Source organism: Schistocerca serialis, chromosome 9, assembly GCF_023864345.2.
Source record: "Schistocerca serialis cubense isolate TAMUIC-IGC-003099 chromosome 9, iqSchSeri2.2, whole genome shotgun sequence".
Lineage (NCBI taxonomy): Eukaryota > Metazoa > Arthropoda > Insecta > Orthoptera > Acrididae > Schistocerca > Schistocerca serialis.
This window is the reverse complement of record NC_064646.1, coordinates 203,722,728-203,747,297: the sequence shown is the minus strand read 5'-3', so window position 1 is coordinate 203,747,297 and position 24,570 is coordinate 203,722,728. Positions and strand designations below refer to the sequence as shown.

General features: G+C 38.1%; 1 protein-coding gene across 1 annotated transcript in view; it reads right to left on the bottom strand.

Annotated features, from left to right (window-relative positions):
• The window catches only part of LOC126418967 (protein rhomboid-like), a 121,385-nt gene that overhangs the window by 33,286 nt on the left and 63,529 nt on the right, over nucleotides 1–24,570 (bottom strand). The window contains exons 5-6 of the mRNA XM_050086014.1: nucleotides 15,947–16,160; nucleotides 3,424–3,537 (exon numbers count right to left, since the gene is read on the bottom strand). Of these exons, the coding sequence (XP_049941971.1) occupies nucleotides 3,424–3,537; nucleotides 15,947–16,160 (328 nt within the window). The remainder of the gene's footprint in view (nucleotides 1–3,423; nucleotides 3,538–15,946; nucleotides 16,161–24,570) is intronic.

Here is a 24,570-nt window from a genome sequence, read left to right as displayed (position 1 = left end):
AGGAGGAGGGATGTATGGTGGGGTGGTGGACAGTGAAGTGCTGCAGGTTAGACAGAGGTTATGGGAGAGATGGGGAGAGGGGGGGGGGGGGGGGGGAGTAGCGGAAAACGAGAGAAATAAAAAAACTGGGTGTGGTGGTGGAAAAAAGACTGGGTGTGGTGGTGGAATTATGGCTTTGTAGTGCTGGAATGGGAACAGGGAAGGGGCTGGATGGATGAATACAGTGACTAATGAAGGTTGAGCCCAGGAGGGTTATGGGAACATAGGACGTATTCCAGGGAAAGTTCCCACCTGCGCAGTTCAGAAAAGCTCTGTTAGTGGGAAGGATCCACATGGCACAGGCTGTGAAGCAGTTATTAAAATGAAGGATATCATGTTTGGCAGCTTGTTCAGTAACAGGGTGGTCAACTTATTTCTTGGCCACAGTTTGTTGGTGGCGATTCATGTGGACAGACAGCTTGTTGGTTGTCATGCCTACGTAGAATGCAGCACAGTGGTTGCAGCTTTGCTTGTAGACCACATGACCAGTTTCACAGGTAGTCCTGCCTTTGATGGGATAGTTGATGTTAGTGGCTGGACTGTAGTAGGTGGTGGTGGGAGGATGTATGGGGCAGGTGTTGCATCTTGGTCTATTACAGGGGTATGAGCCATGAGGTAAGGGATTGGGAGCAGGCGTTGTGTAACGATGGGGGGACGAGCATATTGTATAGGTTTGGTGGATGGCAGAATACCACTGTGGGAGGGGTGGGAAGTATAGGGGCAGGACATTTCTCATTTTAGGGCAGAATGAGAGGTAATCGAAACCCTTGTGGAGAATGGAATTCAGTCGCTCCAGTCCTTGGTGGTACTGAGCTATGAGGGGAATGCTCGTCTTGTCGTCGGACGGTGGGACATTGGGAGGTGGTGTGAGACAGGAAAGATAAGGCACAGGAGATTCATTTTTGTACAAGGATGGGAGGATAATTACAGTAAGTGAAGGCTTCAGTGAGACCCTCAGTATATTTTGAGAGGGGACTGCTCATCACTGCAGATGTGATGATCATGGGGGGCTGGGCTGTTTGGAAGGGACTTCTTGGTATGGAATGGGTGGCAGCTGTCAAAGTGGAGGTATTGTTGGTGGTTAGTAGGTTTGATGTGGACGGAGGTACTGATGTAGCCATCTTCAAGGTGGAGGTCAACATCTAGGAAGGTGGCTTGTTGGGTTGAGTAGGACCAAGTGAAGCAAATGGGGAGGAGAAGCTTCTGGAGGAATTTGGATAGGGTGTCCTCACCTGTGATCCAGACAGCAAAGATGTCATCAAGGAATCTGAACCAGGTGAGAGGTTTAGGGTTCTGGGTTTTTAGGAAGGATTCCTCTCGATGGCACATGAATAGGTTGGCATAGGATGGTGCCATGTGGATGCCCATAGCCATACCCCAGATTTGTTTGTAGGTAATGCCTTCAAAGGAGAAGTAATTGTGGATGAGGCTATAGTTGATCATGGTGACTAGGAAGGAGGTTGTTGGTTAGAAATCCGTCGGGCTTTGGGAAAGGTAGTGTTCAATAGCAGTAAGGCCATGGGCATTAGGAATGTTAGTGTACAGAGAGGTGGCATGAGTAGTGATGACAAAGGCACCATGTGGTAAAGGGTCAGGAACGGTGGAGAGTCGGTGGAGGATATGGTTGGTGTAGGAGGATAGGTTCCGGGTAATAGGTTGAAGGTGTTGGTCTACAAGATCAGAGATGCTTTCAGTGGGGGCACAGTACCCAGCCACAATGGGCAACCTGGGTGGTTATGTTTATGGGCCTTAGGAAGTTGCCTGAGAGTGCGGTCATGTGTGTGTGTGTGTGTGTGTGTGTGTGTGTGTGTGTGTGTGTGTGTGTGTGCATTCGCGTATGTGTATATCTCTCTCTCTCTCTCTCTCTCTCTCTCTCTCTCTCTCTCTCTCTCTCTTTTTTTTTTTCGAAGGCCAATGGCCCTAAGCTTTAATTGTGAAAGTCTTTTTGTTGTGCCTACCTGCAACTGAGCATCTCCTCTATATGGTGGGCAGCAACTTTCCTTCTCATAATATTGTTACATTAGATCCTGGCTTTTTCATTGTTTGATTCCCAATTATTTGTTGGATGTAATCCAATCTCTGTCTTCATTTATTGTTTTTGCCCTCTACAGCTACCTCTAGTACCATGGAAGTCTTAACAGATATCCTAACATCCTGTCCCTTCTCCTCATCGGTGTTTTCCATATATTCCTTTCCTCTCTGATTCTGTGCAGAACCTCCTAATTCCTTACTTTATCATTCCACCTAATTCTCAATATTTGTCTGTAGCACCACATCTCAAATGCTTCAGTTATCTTCTGTTTCAGTTTTCTCACAATCCACGTTTCACTACATACAATGCTGTGCCCAAATATACATTCTCAGAAATTTCTTCCTCAAATTAAGGCCTATGTTCAATACTAGTAGACTTCTCTTGGACAGGAATGCCCCTTTTGCCAGTACTAGTCTTCTTTTTATGTCCTCCTTCCTCCATCTGTCATTGGTTATTTTGCTGCCTAGGTAGTAGAATTCCTTAGTGTCATCTGCTTTGTCTGCTTTGTGACAATCAGTCCTGATGTTAAGTTTCTCACTGTTCTCATTTTTGCTACTTCTCATTACTTTCATCTTTCATTGATTTACTCGCAGTCCATATTCTGTACTCATTAGATTGTTCATTCCATTTAGCAGATCATGCAATTCTTCTTCACTTTCATACAGGATAGCGATGTCATCAGTGAATCGTATCACTGATACCCTTTCACCTTGAATTTTAATTCAACTCCTGAACCTTTCTATTATTTTCATCATTGCTTCTTTGATATACAGATTGAACAGTAAGAGCAAAAACCTACATACCTGTCTTACACCCTTTTTAATATGAGCACTTCATTCTTTGTCATCCACTCTTATTATTCCCTCTAGGTTCTTGTACATATCATATATTATCCATCTCTCCCTATAACTTGACCCTATTTTTCTCAGAATGTCGACCATCTTGCACCATTTTACATTGTTGAACACTTTGTCCAGGTCAACAAATCCTACGAATGTGTATTGATTTTTCTTTACTTGTGCCTCCATTATAAAAGGCAATGTTAGAATTGCCTCTCTGGTACCTTTACCTTTTCTAAAGCCAACTGATTGTCTTCTAACACATCCTCAATTTTCTTTTCCATTCTTCTGTCATTTAGAAATTTGTGAAATGTTGATATGCAAACACAATATGCACTGCATCTGTGCTGTGTGAAATTGCTGCTTTCCACTGTTCATGCAGTGATACACATGCAAAATTCCTTTACATTGACAGGCTTTTTTGTTCCAGGGTAATAAATTTGTAATACAGAAAATTAGCAAAAACTAATATTGGGTAATGTGGAAAGAAGCAGGTTCATTCAGTGTACATACCTTGTCATCTCCAGCATTGTAATACCTATAGTACACTGCCACAGTGAAATCATATAAAATTATTATTGTTAGTATCATTACTTGGTAAGTATTGTACTTCATCTCACTCCAGTTCTGGAAGAAAAAAATAAAAAATGATTTATTAGTCAAAATGAAACTTAAAACTAAGAAACAATGTATGGAAACTTAAGCAGAAGAAATGTCTGTTAAACCATAAAAAATTTAAACAGAAGAATAAATAAAACTGAAATTGAAACAAAATAAAATAATATTTTTTCAAGGATGTAAGTATGAGAATTAATATATTAAAATACTGTTCCAGAACATCCTCTGAAGAGCCATTTAAGCCTCAGATATGAGTATAAAATATTGTCAAATATTGCAGTTTGATACAAATTATGTTGTTATAATTACTATGTGGATTAACAAGGATGTTCTGGCTAGAAATCAAATAGAAAGCTCATGACCACATAAAATTAAAGTATTCTTAATATCCACACTCTGTAATTAGTAGGAATATTTTTGTTAACATTGAAGCCACTAATTAGCTGAATTCTTTAATGACTACCACTAGTACTTGTGTTTTCCTCACATTCTGTTTGCATTGTACACATTATTTGATGAAAGTTTGCAGTACATTAGGCCAGCAATGTAAAATACTTGCAACATTGTTTGTAATTAAAGAGACATTATGCCATCCTTTGTTATAAATGTAAACATACTGATTTTCAGCCCTAGCAATCATTTTGAACTATATGGCTACCATTAAATGAAAACAAATTAAATTTGTAACTCCAATGTATGTTAGGAAAATGACACACAAATATTTTGTTAATAAATTAATCAAATGTAATTTGCATTGTTAATTTCTGTATATTATCTTGTTTCACATTTTTAAATTGTTTATTTCACAAACTACCTATACATACTCATCAGGAAATAATTTACCTAAATTACTCTGTCCACAGTTTATGTCTGTGTATTAATTTTATATTGTAATTTTGTAAATTTGCATCTTAAACAATACTACTGATTGTTACTGAAAGTATAAATAGATGTGCAACAGCACTGTCATTATGCAGATTGTTGTCAGTTTTCAGAGAGTCAAAATGTAGCCAGTTTGTAATGCCAATTGTTCATTACCGGACACCACCAACAGAGTAATAAAAGAATTCATTGCAACTCCTGAACTTTCATTGATGATTTTCATGATGTGGCAAGATTACTGCAGTTCCTTACAGAAACATTTTATGGACCACAGGAAATCAACAGCAAAGCAGATAGGAAGATCTAAAAGTTGAGTATCAAATTCTACTACCAAGTTTACATCACCCAAGAACTTAACTGACATTTTCATTGTTATTAATTTCAGCTTAAATTTTTAGTACAAACAGTGGAGGAAATTTTTTTATTATTCATGTTTGGTGCGACTAATCAATGAGATTTCAAAGTGAACATTACTGTTTAGTAGTTTTAAATAATCACATTTACTCACATTCACAGCAGTGATGTTACAATATACAAAGATGAAAGCAGGAAAAACTAATTCTATTAAGTTTTGAATAACATGACTTAGTTGATAAAGAACTCACTGTGATGTATCGGAGCTCAAAAAGTTCAGAGTAGATATTACATATGAGATCTGAAGTATGGAGCAAGTAGCCCTACATGTCATACTATCAGTTACACATTGCAACTAACAATGCCTGACAACTCACAGAATTCTCTATTGGGCCATCTTATCATTTACTATTGACAGCCCTCCTCAGGCTTTTAAGTTGTCCACCATACAGTGTTACAATATTTGTTCTTTAACATTATATGTGATTATTTTTGTGCAACACCAATACAGTGTAAGTTCCAACTTACAGCAGTAATTGTGAGGAGTTTAGACAATGGAGAGCCTACAGATGCTGAGCTACTAAAACTTCTTCAGAAGCATTTGCAAGCATAGCAACAGCACCTGGTTTAGCAACAAAAGCAGTTCCAAATGGTGTTCCTGCATTTGATGAGAACACAGAAAAGTGAGAGATGGGCAAGATAAACTTAGAAAGACATCAGCATCATTTATCAGAATTTAAGAAAACCTCACTGTAAGCTAAAACTTTTGTCACCTGTTAGTGGTTTATCATTTTCTGCAATCTGTATTCTTCAGCTAAATATTATAATCTTGGAGTTGGAATTTATATGGCTCACAAACTTCATTCGAGGTCTGTTAAGCTTGGTTAGCAGATTTAAAAATGCCGAGCCACCACAACCAATTTGAGTGCTTAAGTCCTTAGTGACAAGATACCTTAATCCATGGTTTTATGATTATCTTGCCTCTGACAGTGAAATTCACTTAGCAGACCTAATATTACCAGGTCCTAGCTTGGAAAAAGAATTAGTCATATTCTAGAAATGTAATATATCATTGGTTGCAGAAAACAATCTGCAAGGACGAATGCAAGTTGCTATCCTGAATCCATCTCAGCAGTTTTATGCTCAGTGCCCAGCTGCTGTTGGGCTAAGCAAAGCACTAGTCCCTCAGTATTTTTTTACAACATTGTAAACCCCCAATTCCTTGCAGTTGCGACTTCTAAATTTCTTCAGTTTAACTTCTAATTTTGCCAGGCTGTCCCATGGCATATTTAACATCTCTACAAGTCTTCTGAGCATGGGTCTGGTTAACTTGTTTGTCAAACACTTCCATCTCGCCTAGGCTGTTTATAGATACATTGTTGGCAGAACCGACCTCACAAGAGGTGAGTATGGTAATATTGCCAAATGTGTATCATATAATGTGCAGTTTGCTAGAACTTTTTGGGCCAGATGCACCCCATTAAAAGTACTCAGAATCTTGCACCTAACTTTCCAAAAAAACTTGTTATAGATGACCTAATTAATCAAGTACAACAACATTTTTAGTTAGTACTATTCATTCAGTCATTCACACGTCATGTTCTGTAAGTCTCATGAAAAAGTCTTCAGCAATGTGTAACAAGCCAAGTTATACATTACCAGGTAGAATCAACCACTGCTATATACTTTGGCAAAGTACACCAACAACAATTATGACTAGTGTAATTCTACTCAAACTGATAGTTAAGCTAATTACTTCTAGATTACTTCATGCACGTATGTTAGGAGGAAAACAGTTACTTTGAAAGAGCCACTGCTCCTCCATTTCCACTACTCATCTCCTGTTTTTATCTAATTCTTTTAACAAAGTATTTATTTAACTTTTCACAGACAACTATCAGCTGTCATATATTGGCAAAGTAAGGATCTAGCTAACTGAAATATTAGCATTATGCATAATTTACATTCTGAAGTTCAAATGTTCTGAAACATTATAGAAAGAATTTGCTTCCTGAATCCACTGGCAACCTTTTACAAACTTTTACATCAGAATATAAAATTCCATTCAGAACCATGAGAGGTGCGCATAGTCTATATGAACATTATTTCTACTTCTAGTATTGTGGTTGTGAAATAAGGAGTTCATCCCTAAAACGCTCTTCTTAACCATAGATACCATTATGGAGTGTAAGATTGCATGGTTTCATGGCAATACATTCTAATAATTTTTCCTTAAGCTCCTACTCACAACAGTCAAGCGCTCCCCAGCCACTGTCAAGTAGTGACTGTTCTATGATTGCCACTGCTGTCCTTACATAGCCAAGCAACTACCTGTGATGTCATTAGTACCCAGTCCAGCGTAATACAAGGCAATGGGTTTGTTGCATGCCCACCATGTCTGCTTCAGCTTTCTGATGAAAGGGTCCCAAGCTGTTCTTAGTTTCAAACCACCATTTCTATTGAGGAAAGAGGGCATTGTCAGAAAATTTTATCTTGAATGCTTCTTTTATATATGTTTAACCATTTGTCTCTTTAACAATGCATGTCTCACCAACTGCAATTCAGTTTCTGTTTTTCCAGTGCACTTGCCCGCGAAAGGCAAAGGTCCCAAGTTTGAGTCTCAGTCCGGCACACAGTTTTAATGTGCCAGGAAGTTTCATATCAGTGCACATTCCGCTGCAGAGTGAAAATCATGAGTCGTGCTTGGGTAGCTCAGTTGGTAGAGCACTTGCCCGCGAAAGGCAAAGGTCCCGAGTTCGAGTCTCGGTCTGGCACACAGTTTTAATCTGCCAGGAAGTTTCATATCAGTGCACACTCCGCTGCAGAGTGAAAATCTCATTCTGGAAACATCCCCCAGGCTGTGGCTAAGCCATGTCTCCACAATATCCTCTCTTTCAGAAGTGCTAGTTCTGCAAGGTTCACAGGAGAGCTTCTGTAAAGTTTGGAAGGTAGGAGACGAGGTACTGGCAGAAGTAAAGCTGTGAGGGTGGGTCATGAGTCACGCTTGGGTAGCTCAGTTAATAGAGCACTTGTCCGCGAAAGGCAAAGGTCCCGAGTTCGAGTCTCGGTCTGGCACACAGTTTTAATCTGCCAGGAAGTTTCGTATCAGTGCACACTCCGCTGCAGAGTGAAAATCTCATTCTGGAAACATCCCCCAGGCTGTGGCTAAGCCATGTCTCTGCAATATCCTCTCTTTCAGAAGTGCTAGTTCTGCAAGGTTCGCAGGAAAGCTTCTGTAAAGTTTGGAAGGTAGGAGACGAGGTACTGGCAGAAGTAAAGCTGTGAGGGTGGGTCATGAGTCGTGCTTGGGTAGCTCAGTTGGTAGAGCACTTGCCCGCGAAAGGCAAAGGTCCCGAGTTCGAGTCTCGGTCCGGCACACAGTTTTAATCTGCCAGGAAGTTTCAGTTCAAGATATTGTTATGCCAAAAGTTAACCGCCCTTTTTTCAGCCTCCACTTTAAATGTCCCTCACCTGTTGTAAAGGAAAATGCTATAAGAATATTTTAGGAAAGAATGAATCATCTCCATGTTCTTGGTAAACTGCTTCCCTTTTTTTCATCCTGTAAATTCTTTCTGAATTGTGTAAGTGTGTCAGCTTTTACAATTCTGTGAAATTTGACCTTTTCCTTTCTTTATTAAACCTGAGTGATAGGGATGCTTTATTGCTGCTGTTTGACCATAATGGTCAGATAAACTATATATTATGGGGTCCAAAATGTATTTCCTGAAAATCAGTTGAGTTTTTTGACAAATTATCAATTGCTGCTACACTAAGTCTGTATACTCCTGCTGGTAAGGTTAATTTGTGGATAAAACAGAACTGTAAATCAATAACTCTGGGTGCCCTCAATCAGACCAACCAAAGATGAAATCTAAATTGTTGTTGTGGTCTTCAGTCCAGAGGCTGGTTTGGTGTAGCCCTCCACAGTAATCTATCCTGTGCAAGCTTCTTTATCTCCAGGTAACTACTGCAATGTACATCCTTCTGAATCTGCTTAGTGTATTCATCTCTTGGTCTCCCTCTATGATTTTTACCCTCCACGCTGCCCTCCAGTACTCAATTGGTGATCCCTCAATGCCTCAGAACATGTCCTACCAACCAATCCCTTCTTCTAGTCAAGTTGTGCCACAAACTCCTTTCCTCCACAATTCTGTTCAATTCCTCCTAATTAGTTATGTGATCTACCCATCTAATCTTCAGCATTCATCTGTAGCACCACATTTCGAAAGCTCCTATTCTCTTCTTGTCTAAACCATTTATCGTCCATGTTTCACTTCCATACATGGCTATACTCCATACAAATACTTTCAGAAATGACTTCCTGACACTTAAATCTATACTTGATGTTAACAAATTTCTCTTCTTCATAAACGCTTTCCTTGCCATTGCCAGTATCCATTTTATATCCTCTCTACTTCAACCATTATCAGTTATTTTGCTCCCCAAATAGCAAATCTCCTTTACTACTTTAAGTGTCTCATTTCCTAATCTAATTCCCTCAGAATCGCCAGATATAATTTGACTACATTCCATTATTCTCGTTTGGCTTTTGTTGATTGTCATCTTATATCTTTCTTTCAAGACACTGTCCATCCCACTCAACTGCTCTTCCAGCTCCTTTGCTGTCTATGACAGAATTACAGTGTCATCAGCATCAAAGTTCTTATTACTTCTCCACGGATTTTAATTCCTACACCAAATTTTTCTTTTGTTTCCTTTACTGCTTACTCACTATACAAATTGAATAACATTGGGGCTAGGCTAAAGCCCTGTCTCACTCCCTCACCAACCACTGCTTCCCTTTCATGCCCATTGACTCTTATAACTCCCATCTGGTTTCAGTGCAAATTGTAAATAGCATTTCACTCCCTGTATTTGAACCCTGCCACCTTCAGAATTTGAAAGAGAGTATTCCACTCAACATTGTCAAAAGCATTCTCTAAGTCTACAAATGCTAGAAACATAGGTTTGCCTTTCCTTAATCTATCTTCTAAGGTAAGTCGTAGGGTCAGTATTACCTCACATGTTCCAACATTTCAACGGAATCCAAACTGATCCTCGACAATAATGTGTTAACTATGCTGTTGGTAGTAGCTTACCTGCACTCCTATTTTTTAATTCATTACTAAACCTACTCCTGCATTGCTCCAATTTGATTTTGTATCTAAATTAAAATTAAATCATCACATGATACATCTGGACAGGAACAGCCCTCTGCAGTTGTTCGACTGCCTGCTGCATTTCTTTCTATTTGATGCCACTTTGGCATCTTGCATGTGCAAGAAGGTAAGATGAAATGAGGAGGTCAGTGCAACCACCCTCACAATTAATAAAATGTTCCATGCTATTATGCTGTGGTCAAACGGATTTCACTTTAAAACCCAATGCTTCGTCTCCATCTGCAGAGGACATTATCAAGGGAGATTGTAGCTTTGTTGAATGTTTGATTCACACCCTTGCTCACTATTGACTACAGCAAAATTATGCTTCCGTGATCTGCGCAATGGCTTAACATCACGTTTTGAATATGTGAGCGCTATTGGCCATTAGCGACTGTATTCTTTCGCTGTTGCCATCATCCCATGGTGGAAGACTGGTACACATCTTCTTCAGCACCAGAATCCAAATTTCATTCAATTTCATGCCATCCTCATACCTATCGAAATTCCTGGGGTGTTTTGCAATCTCTATAGCCTCTCTGTATAGCCTTTCATGGTATCCGCGTGCAGCTGCCAATACTTGAGTCTTATCAAATGGACTGTGGTGGTCTCCTAGCTGTAAGGCATTTTCCACAACAGCTCATTTGTCAGTCTCCCCTCTTCTGCAAATTGCCCTTGTGCTCTTCAAGTTGTTTTTTGACCATTCTTTTTGTAGTACCCATGTACACCTCCCCACAAATACATGGAATCCTATAAATTCTAGCTTTTTCCAGCAGATGGTGAGCCACCTTGACTGATTTTAGGTGATCTTTAGGTGATCTTCCATGTAGGTGTGCAGGTTACTGTGATGTTCCACTTTCTTAGAATTTTTTCTATGTGGTCAGTCACATCTTTGATGAATGACAGGAAAACTTTTGATTTCACCAGCACTGTCCATTGCTATAATTTCTACATAGTGGTCAGGGGACATGGTTGTAAAAATGACCAAAAATCTGAAAAAAAATTTCTTGGTCCATAGCAAAGAGCATTTCATGCTGATTTCAAAAATGTATAATTTATGGGCATTAGCATTTTCTGTTCATTCTAAAATTGTGGTTGAACATAATGTTGCGCAGGGGCCACACCCATCTGTCAGTCTGAAGTGCATCAGAATACATGATGCATTATTTTGTTCTTCTGTTTTTTCCATCATTAGTTGCAGATCATTAACATGGGTGTATTCTAGAAGGCACTGACACCTGGAACCAAAGTACAAGAATGTCTAGAAGGCTATGGTTCGAATGTAAACAAAGATCTTATTTCGGAATTTCATATGTTTTTAGCCCCAAACAAAAGTTGCACACAACCAGTTCCAAACACAACTGAATAATACACATCAGTTGCTTCAAAAGTCACCTGCAGTAATTGTGTCTACAGCCAGTGCTTCTAGACATAAACTTTCACTTTCTGAATGTAATAAGAACAAGTTTAATATTATCATGAGCAGCAATGACAGAAATGTTATTGTGAATCTAAATATGCAATCAAGACTTTTGAAGAGTGCTGTGAAATGTAAGTACTGCGATTGTGAAGATAGTATTGATGTTTCTGAGGACATTTCAGCAAGGAAGGGTCTTTCAAGTCAGTTAGTGATTGCCTGTAACTCATGTAGGATGTACAGTGATACTATGACATCACCAGTAACTGAGAGTTGACATTACAGTGTAAATATTCAGCTTGCTTATGCAATGTGATGTATTGGAAGGGGAAGGACAGGTGACCAGACTTTTTGTGCAGAGATGGATTTGCCCCCACCTCCACTGATGTTTGACAGATACAATAAATTACTACATAATGCTTTATGTTGTGTAAGTGAACATTCAATGAAAAGAGCAGTGGAAGAAGCAGTAGCCTTGTCTGAGAATACAGACATTGTAGCAGTATTTGATGGATTTTGGGATAAGAGAGGTCATACTTCTCGGAATGGGGCTGTAACTGCCACATTTATTGAAACTGGTAAGATACTGGACATGAATGTCTAACAAAGCACTGCCAGGGTTGTTCAAGTAAATTTATTGGCACCCATGTTTGTGTAAGAACTTTGATGGCTCAAGTGGAAACATGGAAACAAAAGAAGTTCTAAACATTTTTAGAAGATCAGAGGTCAGTCATGGTGTGAGGTATGTAGGCTACCTTGGGTATGGAGACTGTAAAGGACACACTGCTGTTGTTAATGACAGACCATATGGGGACACACTGATAGAAAAGCTTGAACGTGTTGGGCATGTACAAAAAAGAATGAGAGTTTGACAGAAAATTATGTAAAGACTTCAGAGGAAAAAAACTGTCAGATGGAAAATGCGTAGGTGGTCCAGGTTGTCTTACGAAAAGTGAAATTGATTCTTTGACTCAATATTATGGATTAGCAATAAGGAGAAATGTGGGAGATTTGGAGAACACAAGATGAGCTGTTTGGGCAACATGGTTTCACACAGTGTCTACAGATGAAACCCACAGTATGGTTTGTGTTCAAAAGGGAAAGATTCGTGGTGCAACTACTGGTTGAACAATGCTACAGGTATACAATATACCAACAAGCATTCCTTACCACTTGCTGTAATGGAGGAAATTAGGCCTATATATATTTATTGATTTATCAGGCCCTCTCTTACATCTAACCAATAAAAATCTACTTAGGAAATGTATGCATAGTCTCTCTCAGAATGCAAATGAAAGCTTCAACAGCTGTATGTGGGAGACAATACCCAAAACTGTAGTTGTTGAGCTGACAGTGCTCAAGATTGGTGTAATGGATGCAATAATAACATTCAATGGTAGAATTTCAAGGATCAATATTATGAAGAAATTGAACATCTGGATGGGATGGAATATGACTTCAGGTATAACTGCTATTGATAAACCAGCAGAAACCAAAGCAGAGACAGCTGCAGAAGCTGCTACCAAGGAGTCAAGGATAAAGAAAAGAATGAAGAGAAGGAGTATGGAGGATAAGGAAACAGGAGGACAACTGGAGTATGCAGCTGGAATGTTCTAGATGAGTATAGCGGTAAGTTAATAAATCTGTAAATCTCCTTTTGTGATTTACCAAAAACTTGTCTTTTCATCATTCAGGTACATTTTTCTCCTAAATGGCTGAAGCTTAACTCACAAAAATTGGTACAGATATTTAGAATGACCTCCTCTACCTCCCTTGCCTAATATTTCCTGAAAAATCTATAACGTGATGATGATGTTGGTGATATTTGAGCTACATTTTTAAATACTTTCATTGTAATAAAATAAATCACTTGACTTTTTCAGAGATCAGCATCAAGGAAGGAAATTGGAGACATAAAACACATTCTTTTTCCAATCTGCGCAGTCAGTGGTTCCAAAGGAAACGGTACTGCAATGAAATAGTGTTCTATTTTTTATACTATTATAAATATTGTTGTCAGTACCAAAATATAATAAATATCTCAATGATTTTTTTGGGAAATGCTTTGACTAATGACCCTAACTGTGTATAAGAATTTTGAACTATCTCTCATTTATAGATCAGGTGCACTATGAGGGTGAAGATAATGCTAAAAATGCAGTCCATTCAGGGACGTGACCCCTCAATGCTCTTTTCACCTCAGTGAACGAATAACCATTCTTGAGCAATGCATTGGTGAGATGTTTTAATTCTACATCTAGCAGCTCTGGTTTGCAGATTTCCCTTGCTCTATCTGCCAACATTTCCATGATGCCTCACTTTTGTTGTGGGTGGTGTAGGTAATGGTCTGTGAGCATGGGTTTCTGGTAAACCATGTGGCCCAAGCTACCATCTTCTTTCTTGAAAACTAGTACATCAAGAAAATTTACTCTTCCATCTGCCTCCTTCTCCTCCTTGGTAAACTGAATCTTTGGATTGATCCTGCTCAGATGTTTGTGAAAACAATCCAGTTCCTCCTCACCATACTGCCACAGAACAAACATATAGTCCATGTAATGGAACCAGGTATTTGGTTTATTGTTCACAGTTTCCAGTGCCTGCTCCTCAAATTTTTCCATAAAGAAGTTCACTGTAACCAGGCTTAAGGGGCACCTCATAGCGACACCATCTGGCTGTTCATAGAACTCTTCATTCCTTTTGAAATACATAGTGTGAGACAATATTTAACAGTTCTGCAACACTAGGAGGAAAAATCCAATTCAGCTGTACCAGTCTTCCACCATGTGATGATAGCAACAGCGACAATGGCCAATTGTGCTCATTTATTCAAAACATGTGACGTCATTCCACTGCACGGGAGCTCGCAAAAGAGGAATTTTGCTGTAGTCAGTAGTGAGCCAGGGTGTGAATCAGACATTCCACAAAGCCACATTCCCCCTTGAAAAATGTCCTCTACAAATGGTGACAAAACGTCAGGCTTCAAAGTGAAATCCATTCAACCACGGCACAGTAGCCCAGAATATGTTATTAATTGTGACATTTTGGGCCATGAAAGTTTACATTTTACAATACAACCACCCCATCCCCAAGTGAATAAAATCTGCAACTTGGCTGAGAAGCAAACCTGGAGCTCCAAGATCAAGAGACAGCAACACTAACCTCTACCTCCAAGCCATGGACAAATCTGCACTGAAATTTCAACACACCATCATTCACGAGTTATTTCTACTAACTTTTTAGTACTCTCCACCCCCAGCTGTGCAATGAAATTTAAAACATTTCCTTTGTGGTCTTATGAATTATTAGAACTGCTGTCTTGTATGTTATTCAGTATGTGTTAGTGAAGTATGGTACTCACATAGTTGAGACAAGACAAAGGTTCCAGGTTCGATTTCTGATCTGGATCACAATCTAATCAGCCAGAAAGTTCCACTATTAACACCAACTGTTCAGCTATCTTAGCAGCAGACCTCTTCAGGGTGAGTAAATTGAGGAGGACAGCTACAAAGACAGCTGAAATATTGCTTTTAATAGTTGTTTTCGTTTCAAACTGATGCAGCCCCATTCCTAAAAAAGATTTTGTTAAAATTGTAATATTTTTTGATGTGATGATTATTATAAATGATTTTCAGTCCTACTTTTAGACTTACTCTATTGAGCTGTCCCATTCGTTGCTTATGTATTTATCTGCACTAGATGCAATTGGTACAATGTAATAATCAAAATTAAGATGCTTGGTATATGCTCCAATAACACAAATTCTTTCTTCCTTTTCCCAGTTTAATATCCGTTACGATTCTATAGGACTACTGATAAATGTTTTAACAATATGATATTTCCTTTTTCTGACATCTATTTCATTTTTCTCACGGAAAAGTTTAATGGAAGCCGCACTATTGATGAATACGTACTTCTGCACACTAACATAGCTTGATATAACGCCTTTCGCTTGATAATTGTTAGTTTGGTTATTGCTATGGTCACCCTGACAAAATCCATTAAGTCATGTCAGGACAAGTATCCAGCAATCCCTTGTAAAAATTCCTCATTTTTCAGCCATGGGCAATTTTAAATTTATTATCTGTCCCTGACAAATTAACAATTTGGAATTGTGAAACACATTAAACTGAACTCTTTAATCATGAAATTTTAGGAAACTGGCTTATCTTTTGCTTAGGCCACCATTAAGTGATGGTATTCAAGGGTCATGTGATCCATACATCACTCTCATGGCTGTCAAAATCAGTTGTCCAAGTGGAGCCACTACTTCTCCTGTGAGTAGGTCCTCAGTTGTCAACAGAAGTCTGAGTATATGCTGTTCCAGTTCTTCCACAAAGGAACGGAATCCAGAAAAAAACTCTGGATCCTCTGTGTAGCAGTAAGAGGCAAATAATCTAAACATGTAGATCAATTTAAGTACTTCTGAAAAATCAGTGTGGCACAATAAATATGAGTCACTGCACAAACATATCACATAATTCTCACAAACAGAATAATTCATTATATGTCACAGAGAAAACTATATGCACTTTATCACATTCTCACCATTTCAAGAAAAAGACTCACATATACAATAATCTGCTAAAATCCTTAAAGAGCTGCTTACCAAGAAAATAGCAGCTATATGAGCAAACAGAAGAGCATAGACACCTCCAGATGCACCTGCAAGGAAGACTACTGGATCAAAAACAGATGTGAGGAGGGCACCAAATATGATTCCAGATGAGTATACTGCCAGCATCCGCCGCCTTCCGTGGACCATTTCAAGGGGCACACCCAGCAGAAGCTGCACTACAACATTAACAATTAGGTGTGTTGTCCTGTGGAAAACAAAAACTCATCTGAGACAAAGGGGAAACATATAGCTTAATGTATCATGAAATACAAATTAAAATTATAAGAAACTGTAATGCAGTAATAAGAACTGCTTGTTGAACGCTTGTTGAAGGAAGTGTAATAGCATTTACAGAGCAATACATAGGATACTGAAAATATGTTGTTGGTAATATGTATATAATATTTTTAGAGACATAACATGTCTTTATTCAAGTGTCCAATGAATGAGATTTCTCAGCAATTTCACTACATTCTCTATCAAGGCAAATTCATGTTTTTTTTTTTTTTTTTTTTTTTTTTTTTTTTTCGTTGGCTTCTGGGATATGCCTATACAGCCACATCAATAGTTGAATGTCAGTTATGATGATACAAACGTAAGGACAACACAACAACCAATTTCTGAGCAGAGAAGATCTCCGATCCAGCTGGAATCAAACCTGGGTCCCTGTGGTTAGCAATCTGCCATGCTGACTGGGCAGCTACCAAGGCAGACTTCTGTAGAGTTGATGTCTCCTTTTAGCCATACCTGATGTGGACCCCACACATTTGAATAGTATTCTACTGTAGAATATAAGGGTTTTCTGTGATTAATATCATTTGTGGAATAATTGCAGTTTTATGGTATATTAAAGATTTCTCCACCAAACCCATCAATTTTAACAGCTATCATCCCTTCCATGCTGAAAAGTTCCTCGTCTACACACAAGTTGACAGTGGATGCTGCATGTGCATTGACACACAGTTCCTATTTGAATATACCAAAGGTTCTGTTGTGGTATGTACAAATATGTAAGTATCATCCCACATGTTTTGTGGGTGGCATTTTCAAGACTCTATAGTGCAGCTATTAGTATAACTACTGTTAAGTAATCACATATTTGAGAAAGATGGCCACTAAGTAAATTGTGCAATTTCTGTGTGCATGAAAACATACGTTTTTAATTATATTTTTTCATTTTTACCTACTTTAAATTGTAGCCCTTTTCTTTGGTTTATGTTGTAATTACAGTGTCAAAAGTTTCTCTCTACACTGAATAATATTTTACTATCCAGTATAATGTAATTAATTGCAACCTCAGACTTTTGCAAATGAATATGAAGCTGGTATCCGTACAGATACCATCGGTGATTTTGGAGCTCTCAAAGAATAAAATTATAATGAAATCCACACCTTTAGCTGCTTACAGGTGTTGATAAATATCAATGGGGGCACACATTTTTCAGCTGTCCCCATTGATCTTTATCAATGCCTGTAGCAGCTAAAGGTCTGGATTTCATTATAATTTCCTTTTGCAAATGATGTGGTTACATATGATGACATATTACCTGAGAAAAGCTACAAAAATATTCAGACCTTGATAAGATTTCAAAGAAGTGCAAAGATTGGTAACTCACTTTAAATGTTGTGAAACATACAATTATGCACTCATAGTATCCCATCATTATAATATCAGTGGGTCACAAATGGTATCAGTCAACACAGAGAAATACCTATGTGCAACAATTTGGAAGGATATGAAATGAAATAATCACATAAGCTCATTTATAGCTAGAATACTAGGGATGCAGTCAGTTACAAAAGAGATTACTTACAAGACATTTGTGTGACTTGCCCTAGAATATTGCTGAAGTGTGTGGGACCCATACCAAATAGGCGTAACAGGGTATACTGAATGGATATAAAGAAGGGCAGCACAAATGGCTTAAGGTTTCTTCGATTCATCGGAGAGTGTCATGAAGATGCTGAAATACCTGAATTTGCAGGCTGTTGAAGACAGATGCAAACTATCCCATGAAAACCTACTTAGAAAGTTTATAGAACCAAGGTTAAGTGATGCATCAAGGAATATATTATAGACCCCTACATAACACTCTCATATGGACTGCAAGAACAGTATTAAATAGATTAGACTAACTGGATCATGGTAAAAATATTAGACAATTAGACTAAGTACAGTATGCACAGATGCATTTAAACAATCTTTCTGTGCTCCATATATGAATGGAACAGGAAGAAGCCCTAATATCTGATACAACAGGAGGTTCAAAATGTTTTTCAGAGTACGGATGTAAATTTACATGTAGATGTAGATGATTTCTGAAAAACTATTTCAGAGCATTAAAGAAGAAACTCAAGAAATATTAAAGAAGAAATACATGAAACTCTGTGTCTAGAAGATAGCACCATATGGAAGAAAAAACAGAGAAAGAGAAACTGGAAGTATGCAAGATGTGGTGCTATATCATGCTATTCAAAAAACACAATCCAGGAACAGTTAATTTCATGCTGGATGGAGATCAGACATGTAAAATTGTATGATCAGACAATTATGGGAATATGCAGAACAGTGTAGCATAGATGAAGGTGTAATAGATGTATAGAATTTGAAAGGCCTAGCACAATACAGAGAGATGTCAAGGACATCACCAAACCTGTCAATAGATTGATAACTTAAAAAAAGTTGAGGGCAGGTTGTGTCTTGTCTGGATATCTCAGTTGTTATGAACATTGCCTGAGAAAGGTGAGGTTCCAGGTTTTTATCCCAATTTGGCATGCAGTTTTACTCTGTTAGAAAGGTTCAAAACAATACACACTCCACTGGAGAATGACAGATTCATTCTACACACAAACTCTAGGCTGGGGTTCTGCACTCTTCTTTTTTTCCCAGGAATGCTGGTTTAGCAAGTTATACAGGAGAGCTTCTGTGAAATTTGAAAAGAGAAAGGGAAGTTATTAGGGGATGTTCCAAGTTATGTCTCGATGGAACATTGCAAGGTAATGTTCTGAGTTCAAACCCCAGTCTGACACGCATTTTTAATCTGTGAATTAATTTTAAAACAGTGCACACTCCACTACACAGTGAAAGATCCATTCTGAAAGATGTAATAGAATTTGTAACTTGAATGAAAAATTATTATAGCCGGTTAGATTTCCTAATTCATTTCTGAATCCATGTGGGTTTACAGCACTGCATAAATTACAGTGTCACATGTTTTATACACGACTGCATTCCAGGTATTTTCATCCTCTGTAGACACTGCAATGCCTATCACTGCCACTATGTATTTATGGTCAGTGATAAAAAAGGAAAAAATGTCCAAAGTTCAGAACAAGGCACACTTCCCAGAGCCACATAAAATATTAATGTGCAAGTTATAAGACCTATATGTGACAGCAGTGTGCCTCTGTTGAAGTCACAGTAGAGGACTGAAATGTAACAGCTCATTTTTCATAAAATTTCTAAGCTAACTTGGATTGAATGATTAACTATTATACCACTAAGTAGGTCTCATTTAAGTGATTTTGCCTTTTGAGCTTTGTAACATAATTTTCAACAACTTCATACTAATGTACTCATTAATATTACTTTCATCCAATGGCAGTAACATGTATTGTTAGATCATTTAATTGCAATTAGGAGTTTTCATTTACAAAAAATTGAGTAACAAAAGAGATACCAAATATACTGTAATTATAATGTTTGAAACCTGTAACAACTCTGTGTATCATACTGTCAGCTTGCTATGCTACTGGATAAGGTAACAACAGCTAACTAACTTGTAATTAATGTAATTCACAAAATGAAACCAGATTAACAATGTAAACAAAGTGTTCATTTGGGCTGCTTTATTATATATTGAATTACGTTAACAATAAAAAAATAATGTACTCATATTTGAAACAGAAAACATATTAGGAATGCTTGGGATAATTTTGTTTCAGTGTAATTTAAAAAAATGCAATCAGCATTGTTTATTCATATCATTTCACTTATTTTTTCCATGAAAACAAAAGATGTCTTTGTCTTTGTATCACATTTCATGAATTTCAGTTTTACCCACTGGATGATGACATTTCTTGTGACTATCAACAACTTCTGTGATTTTAATTACAGAATTTACTATACGCAATATTACATCAATTGTTAGCAAGAGTATATAAGACCAGAAGAAATCATTTGGGAGGCCCAGTACAATGTAACACCTTGAGCAGCATTCCATGACTTAATAAATTGTACACCTGTTGACAATAACTGACTTTTGATATCATTTGAGAACCATGGTGTCTTCTGGCCATTGTCACTTAAGAAACTTACAGGAAACATCAACTGCAGCAAAGCAACAAAATGAAGATAAGTTCTGGTCAACATTTATTATTCTTGACAAACTAAGTTACTGAAACATTTCTTTTAATGTGTAAATAAATTTAAGCCCCAAAACTAAACTAATTTATGTAGACCTACGTAAGAAACACTGTATTTTTGTAGTAATTCCATGTATTGTCTTTAAATTGCCTTATACTGTAAAATTGTAATTAATTGTTAAACATGAAAGAGCAATTTTATTTTTCAGTTGGCAAATGATGCATCAGATGCAGCGCAACAGGCATCGACAATCAAATTTTATGCAATAAGCTGCACTGCAAAGGAGCACAGCAAAGTCTCTCAAACATTTTTCCATGCAAGAAGCTTCCAGAACAGGAAGAGACTGAGGAAAAATGACAGTAAAGTTGCCTTCAGTTGTCTATTTGTTTATTAACATAAGCAGCATCTGGCTCACTCTCTCTTGATATCTCTCTCTCTCTCTTAATGATTGCTCTCTCAAATAATTTTGTACTTGAAAAATATTTTCAAGGTGTATAAGGTATTTATCTATGTAAAAGTATCATCAATATATCAGTAATTGTTGTGATTTACCAATTTTTCACTTCAACAACATTAACCTTGCATGCCAACTTATCTATGTTTCAGCTAGGAGAACTGCAAGACTGCCGACATATCATTTGCTGGCCGCTGCCGAACAACATTGATGTTTGAATTTTTAGTAGCCACTTGTGCGTCCCTGAAATCTGTTAAGTCGATCTGTAAATGCAGTTTCCAGGCAACACTTATGTGCATAACACGTAATATTAATGGTCAGCGTATGTCCAACAAATGATGTGCATAGTCAGTCCACTACTCGGTATCAAAGCAAGTTAGACAAAATCTTGAATTATTATTTTTTTCTCTCATAGTGGTAAATTTATCTGTGCCTTGTGATAATTTTATCTTATCATTTTTTTAGTTGGCTTCTTCTTTTAATTAACAGCACTGCAGTTAATTTCCTCTTATCAAAATTTATATTTCAGTTACCACTAAAGACTGCCACACAAATAGAGAAAACTTTCTTTTTTGTAAATAATAATTCAACTAGCACCCACTGTGGGGCCAGAACTAAAATTCATGAATGTACTAATCTTTTGTTTGTTTTATTTTTCGCGAACCAACTGCACTGGTGGAGTACTGAGGAAATAGATGTTGAAGTGTAAAATAGATTCCTGTCGTAGATGATGAGCTTCACCTCCAATCCGTGTGCAGTTCTGCATAAAAGGTACAGTCGCTTGCATGTTGCTGTTGCAGTATATTGCAATACTTTTGCCATGCATAGTCACATCATTTCATCGTCAGTAGAATCATCTTATTGCACTCTCAGTGTAGAATAGTATAGCTATTGCTGCACTGCAGTGTAGAATTTGAGCTATCGCTAAGCTGCACACCAGCTATTAGTAAATTTTCATGTGTTATTTTAAAGTTATCTTGTTATTCTGCCAGTTAGGTAATTTCATTGTTGTGTCTATAAAGTTTTGTATAGTTATTCAGGTTAGATGGAAGGAGGGTACCCTCTCTAGGCATAATTGTTTGTAAAATGAGCAAAATTGGTAAATTCACAAACATGGACCCTGTACAAGAAACTACCGGTGAAGATATTACCAATGTTGTCACTGGCTCAATAGCAATTGAAACTGAGCCAGATAATACAGTAGTTGGTATAACTGAGCAGCCTCATCTGCAGGGGGTGCCCAACAATGCTCCGCACTCACTGCGGACACTTTAGCAGCTTTATTAGATAGAATGGCGCACATGATGAACAAACGCGATGAAGTGCAAGCTGCAAAAGAAAGAGAAAATGAAAAAGCACAAGCTGCTAGGGAAAGAGAATGTGATAAAGCGCTCATAAAGCAAATCATGGAACAAAACAGGTAATGTGATGAATTGCAAGTGGAAAAAAAAGAGATCGCGATGAAGCACTAGCAGCGAAATTGATTGCTGGCTTCAAAACTATTACAAAAGAAGTCTCAGCAATGCAAAAGGTCTCTAAAGACCTGGCCAAAACAGTAACTAAATTAATGGGTGATGTCAGTGCTGTGCAAACTGCACAGAAAACCATTGAAGAGGCGATAGAATCAGTGCAAAGGGCACAAAAGAAAATGGAAGAGTCCATTGCGCAATTAGCACAGGTAGTAAATAATTTATCTTTAGAACCAGATCCACCTGCTGCGGCTAAAATAGCTGAATAAAGTGAGACTATAAATAAATAATTCCATCACTGGTTGAGAGAAAAGGACAAAATGACAGGTGACCGTATTAAATCTGAAATAAAGAGCGTGGCAGCCAGAGCTAACAGAAAAGAAGCCACAGAATTAAATAAAACTAAGAAAATAATAGCCACGAAGATAGAGCAGCTTAAGCAGTTGTCACAGACGAAATACCAAAGTGGCACAAAGAAATCACAACACAAATCCAGAACATTCATTGCGTTATGGAAACATTACCACTACAATGACATAGCGCACCGCAGCTTGACATACACATGCGTGATGGGTATGAATCTGATCCGGGAGTTGCAGGATCAATTTACGAACAGTATCAGAGAGAGGACCCCCAGATACAACAATCACCGAGAGTGATGGGGCAGATAATGCTTTCAAGGGTATTTTAATGGATGAGGGCCTAAGGCAATGGAGCCTTATGGGCAGCAGAAGCTATCAAGAATTATGATACATATAGCCAATTTGAAAAGGCATTCCTGTCAAAATATTGGTTGTCAGGAGTACAAGAGAGATTAGGAAAAGAGGTCTTTTTGCTGGAACAGTATAATCCAAAACTAGGAGGGTTACACTGGTATTTTGGTATTGGGGCAAGCCGGTGGCACAGAAAGATGTGCTCTGGCTGTTAAAGGCAAAATTACCACCCAACATCTGAGAAAAATTAATTATTTATCCAGACAAGGACATAGAAAATTTTCTTTTGGTGCTATACAGTATTGATTTGATACAAGAGGGTGTAATAAATAGCAGCCAGTACCAAGAAACTCAGAATGATAGGCATAACGGACATGGCAGCTATCACCGTAACAATGCTGGCTCACACCATGATGGCAGTGCATCACATGCTGGCACATCAACAGGTGGTGACAGTAATGGACATGTTCAACAAAAACAATCATATGCACAAAGACTGCACAAGAATGACAACAGATACCACCCTAGGTATGATAACGAATGACTGCAGTGGCTATATAAACAATAACAACAACCAGAACCATAATTACCAGGGGCAAGGTAATACATCTACATCTACATCTACATCTACATTCATACCCCGCAAGCCACCTGACGGTGTGTGGTGGAGGGTACCTTGAGTACCTCTATCAGTTCTCCCTTCTATTCCAGTCTCATATTGCTCATGGAAAGAAGGATTGTTGGTATGCTTCTGTGTGGGCTCTAATCTCTCTGATTTTATTCTCATGGTCTCTTCGCGAGATATACATAGGAGGGAGCAATATACTGCTTGACTCTTCGGTGAAGGTATGTTCTCGGAACTGTAACAAAAGCCCATACCAAGCTACTCAGTGTCTCTCCTGCAGAGTCATCCACTGGAGTTTATCTATCATCTCTGTAACGATTTCGTGATTACTAAATGATCCTGTAACGAAACACGCTGCTCTCTGTTGGACCTTCTCTATCTCTTCTATCAACCCTATCTGGTACGGATCTCACACTGCTGAGCAGTATTCAAGCAGTGGGCGAACAAACGTACTGTAACCTACTTCCTTTGTTTTCGGATTGCATTTCCTTAGGATTCTTCCAGTGAATCTCAGTCTGGCATCTGCTTTACCAACAATCAACTTTATATGATCATTCCATTTTAAATCACTCCTAATGCGTACTCCCAGATAAGGGATCTATCTTTCTATGTATTTGCAGCACATTACACTTGTCTACATTGAGATTCAATTGCCATTCCCTGCACCATGCGTCAATTCGCTGCAGATCCTCCTGCATTTCAGTACAATTTTCCATTGTTACAACCTCTCGATATACCACAGCATCATCCGCAAAAAGCCTCAGTGAACTTCCAATGTCATCCATAAGGACATATATGTATATTGTGAATAGCAACGGTCCTACAACACTCCCCTGCGGCACACCTGAAATCACTCTTACTTTGGAAGACTTCTCTCCATTGAGAATGACATGCTGCGTTCTGTTATCTAGGAACTCTTCAATCCAATCACACAATTGGTCTGATAGTCCATATGCTCTTACTTTGTTGATTAAACGACTGTGGGGAA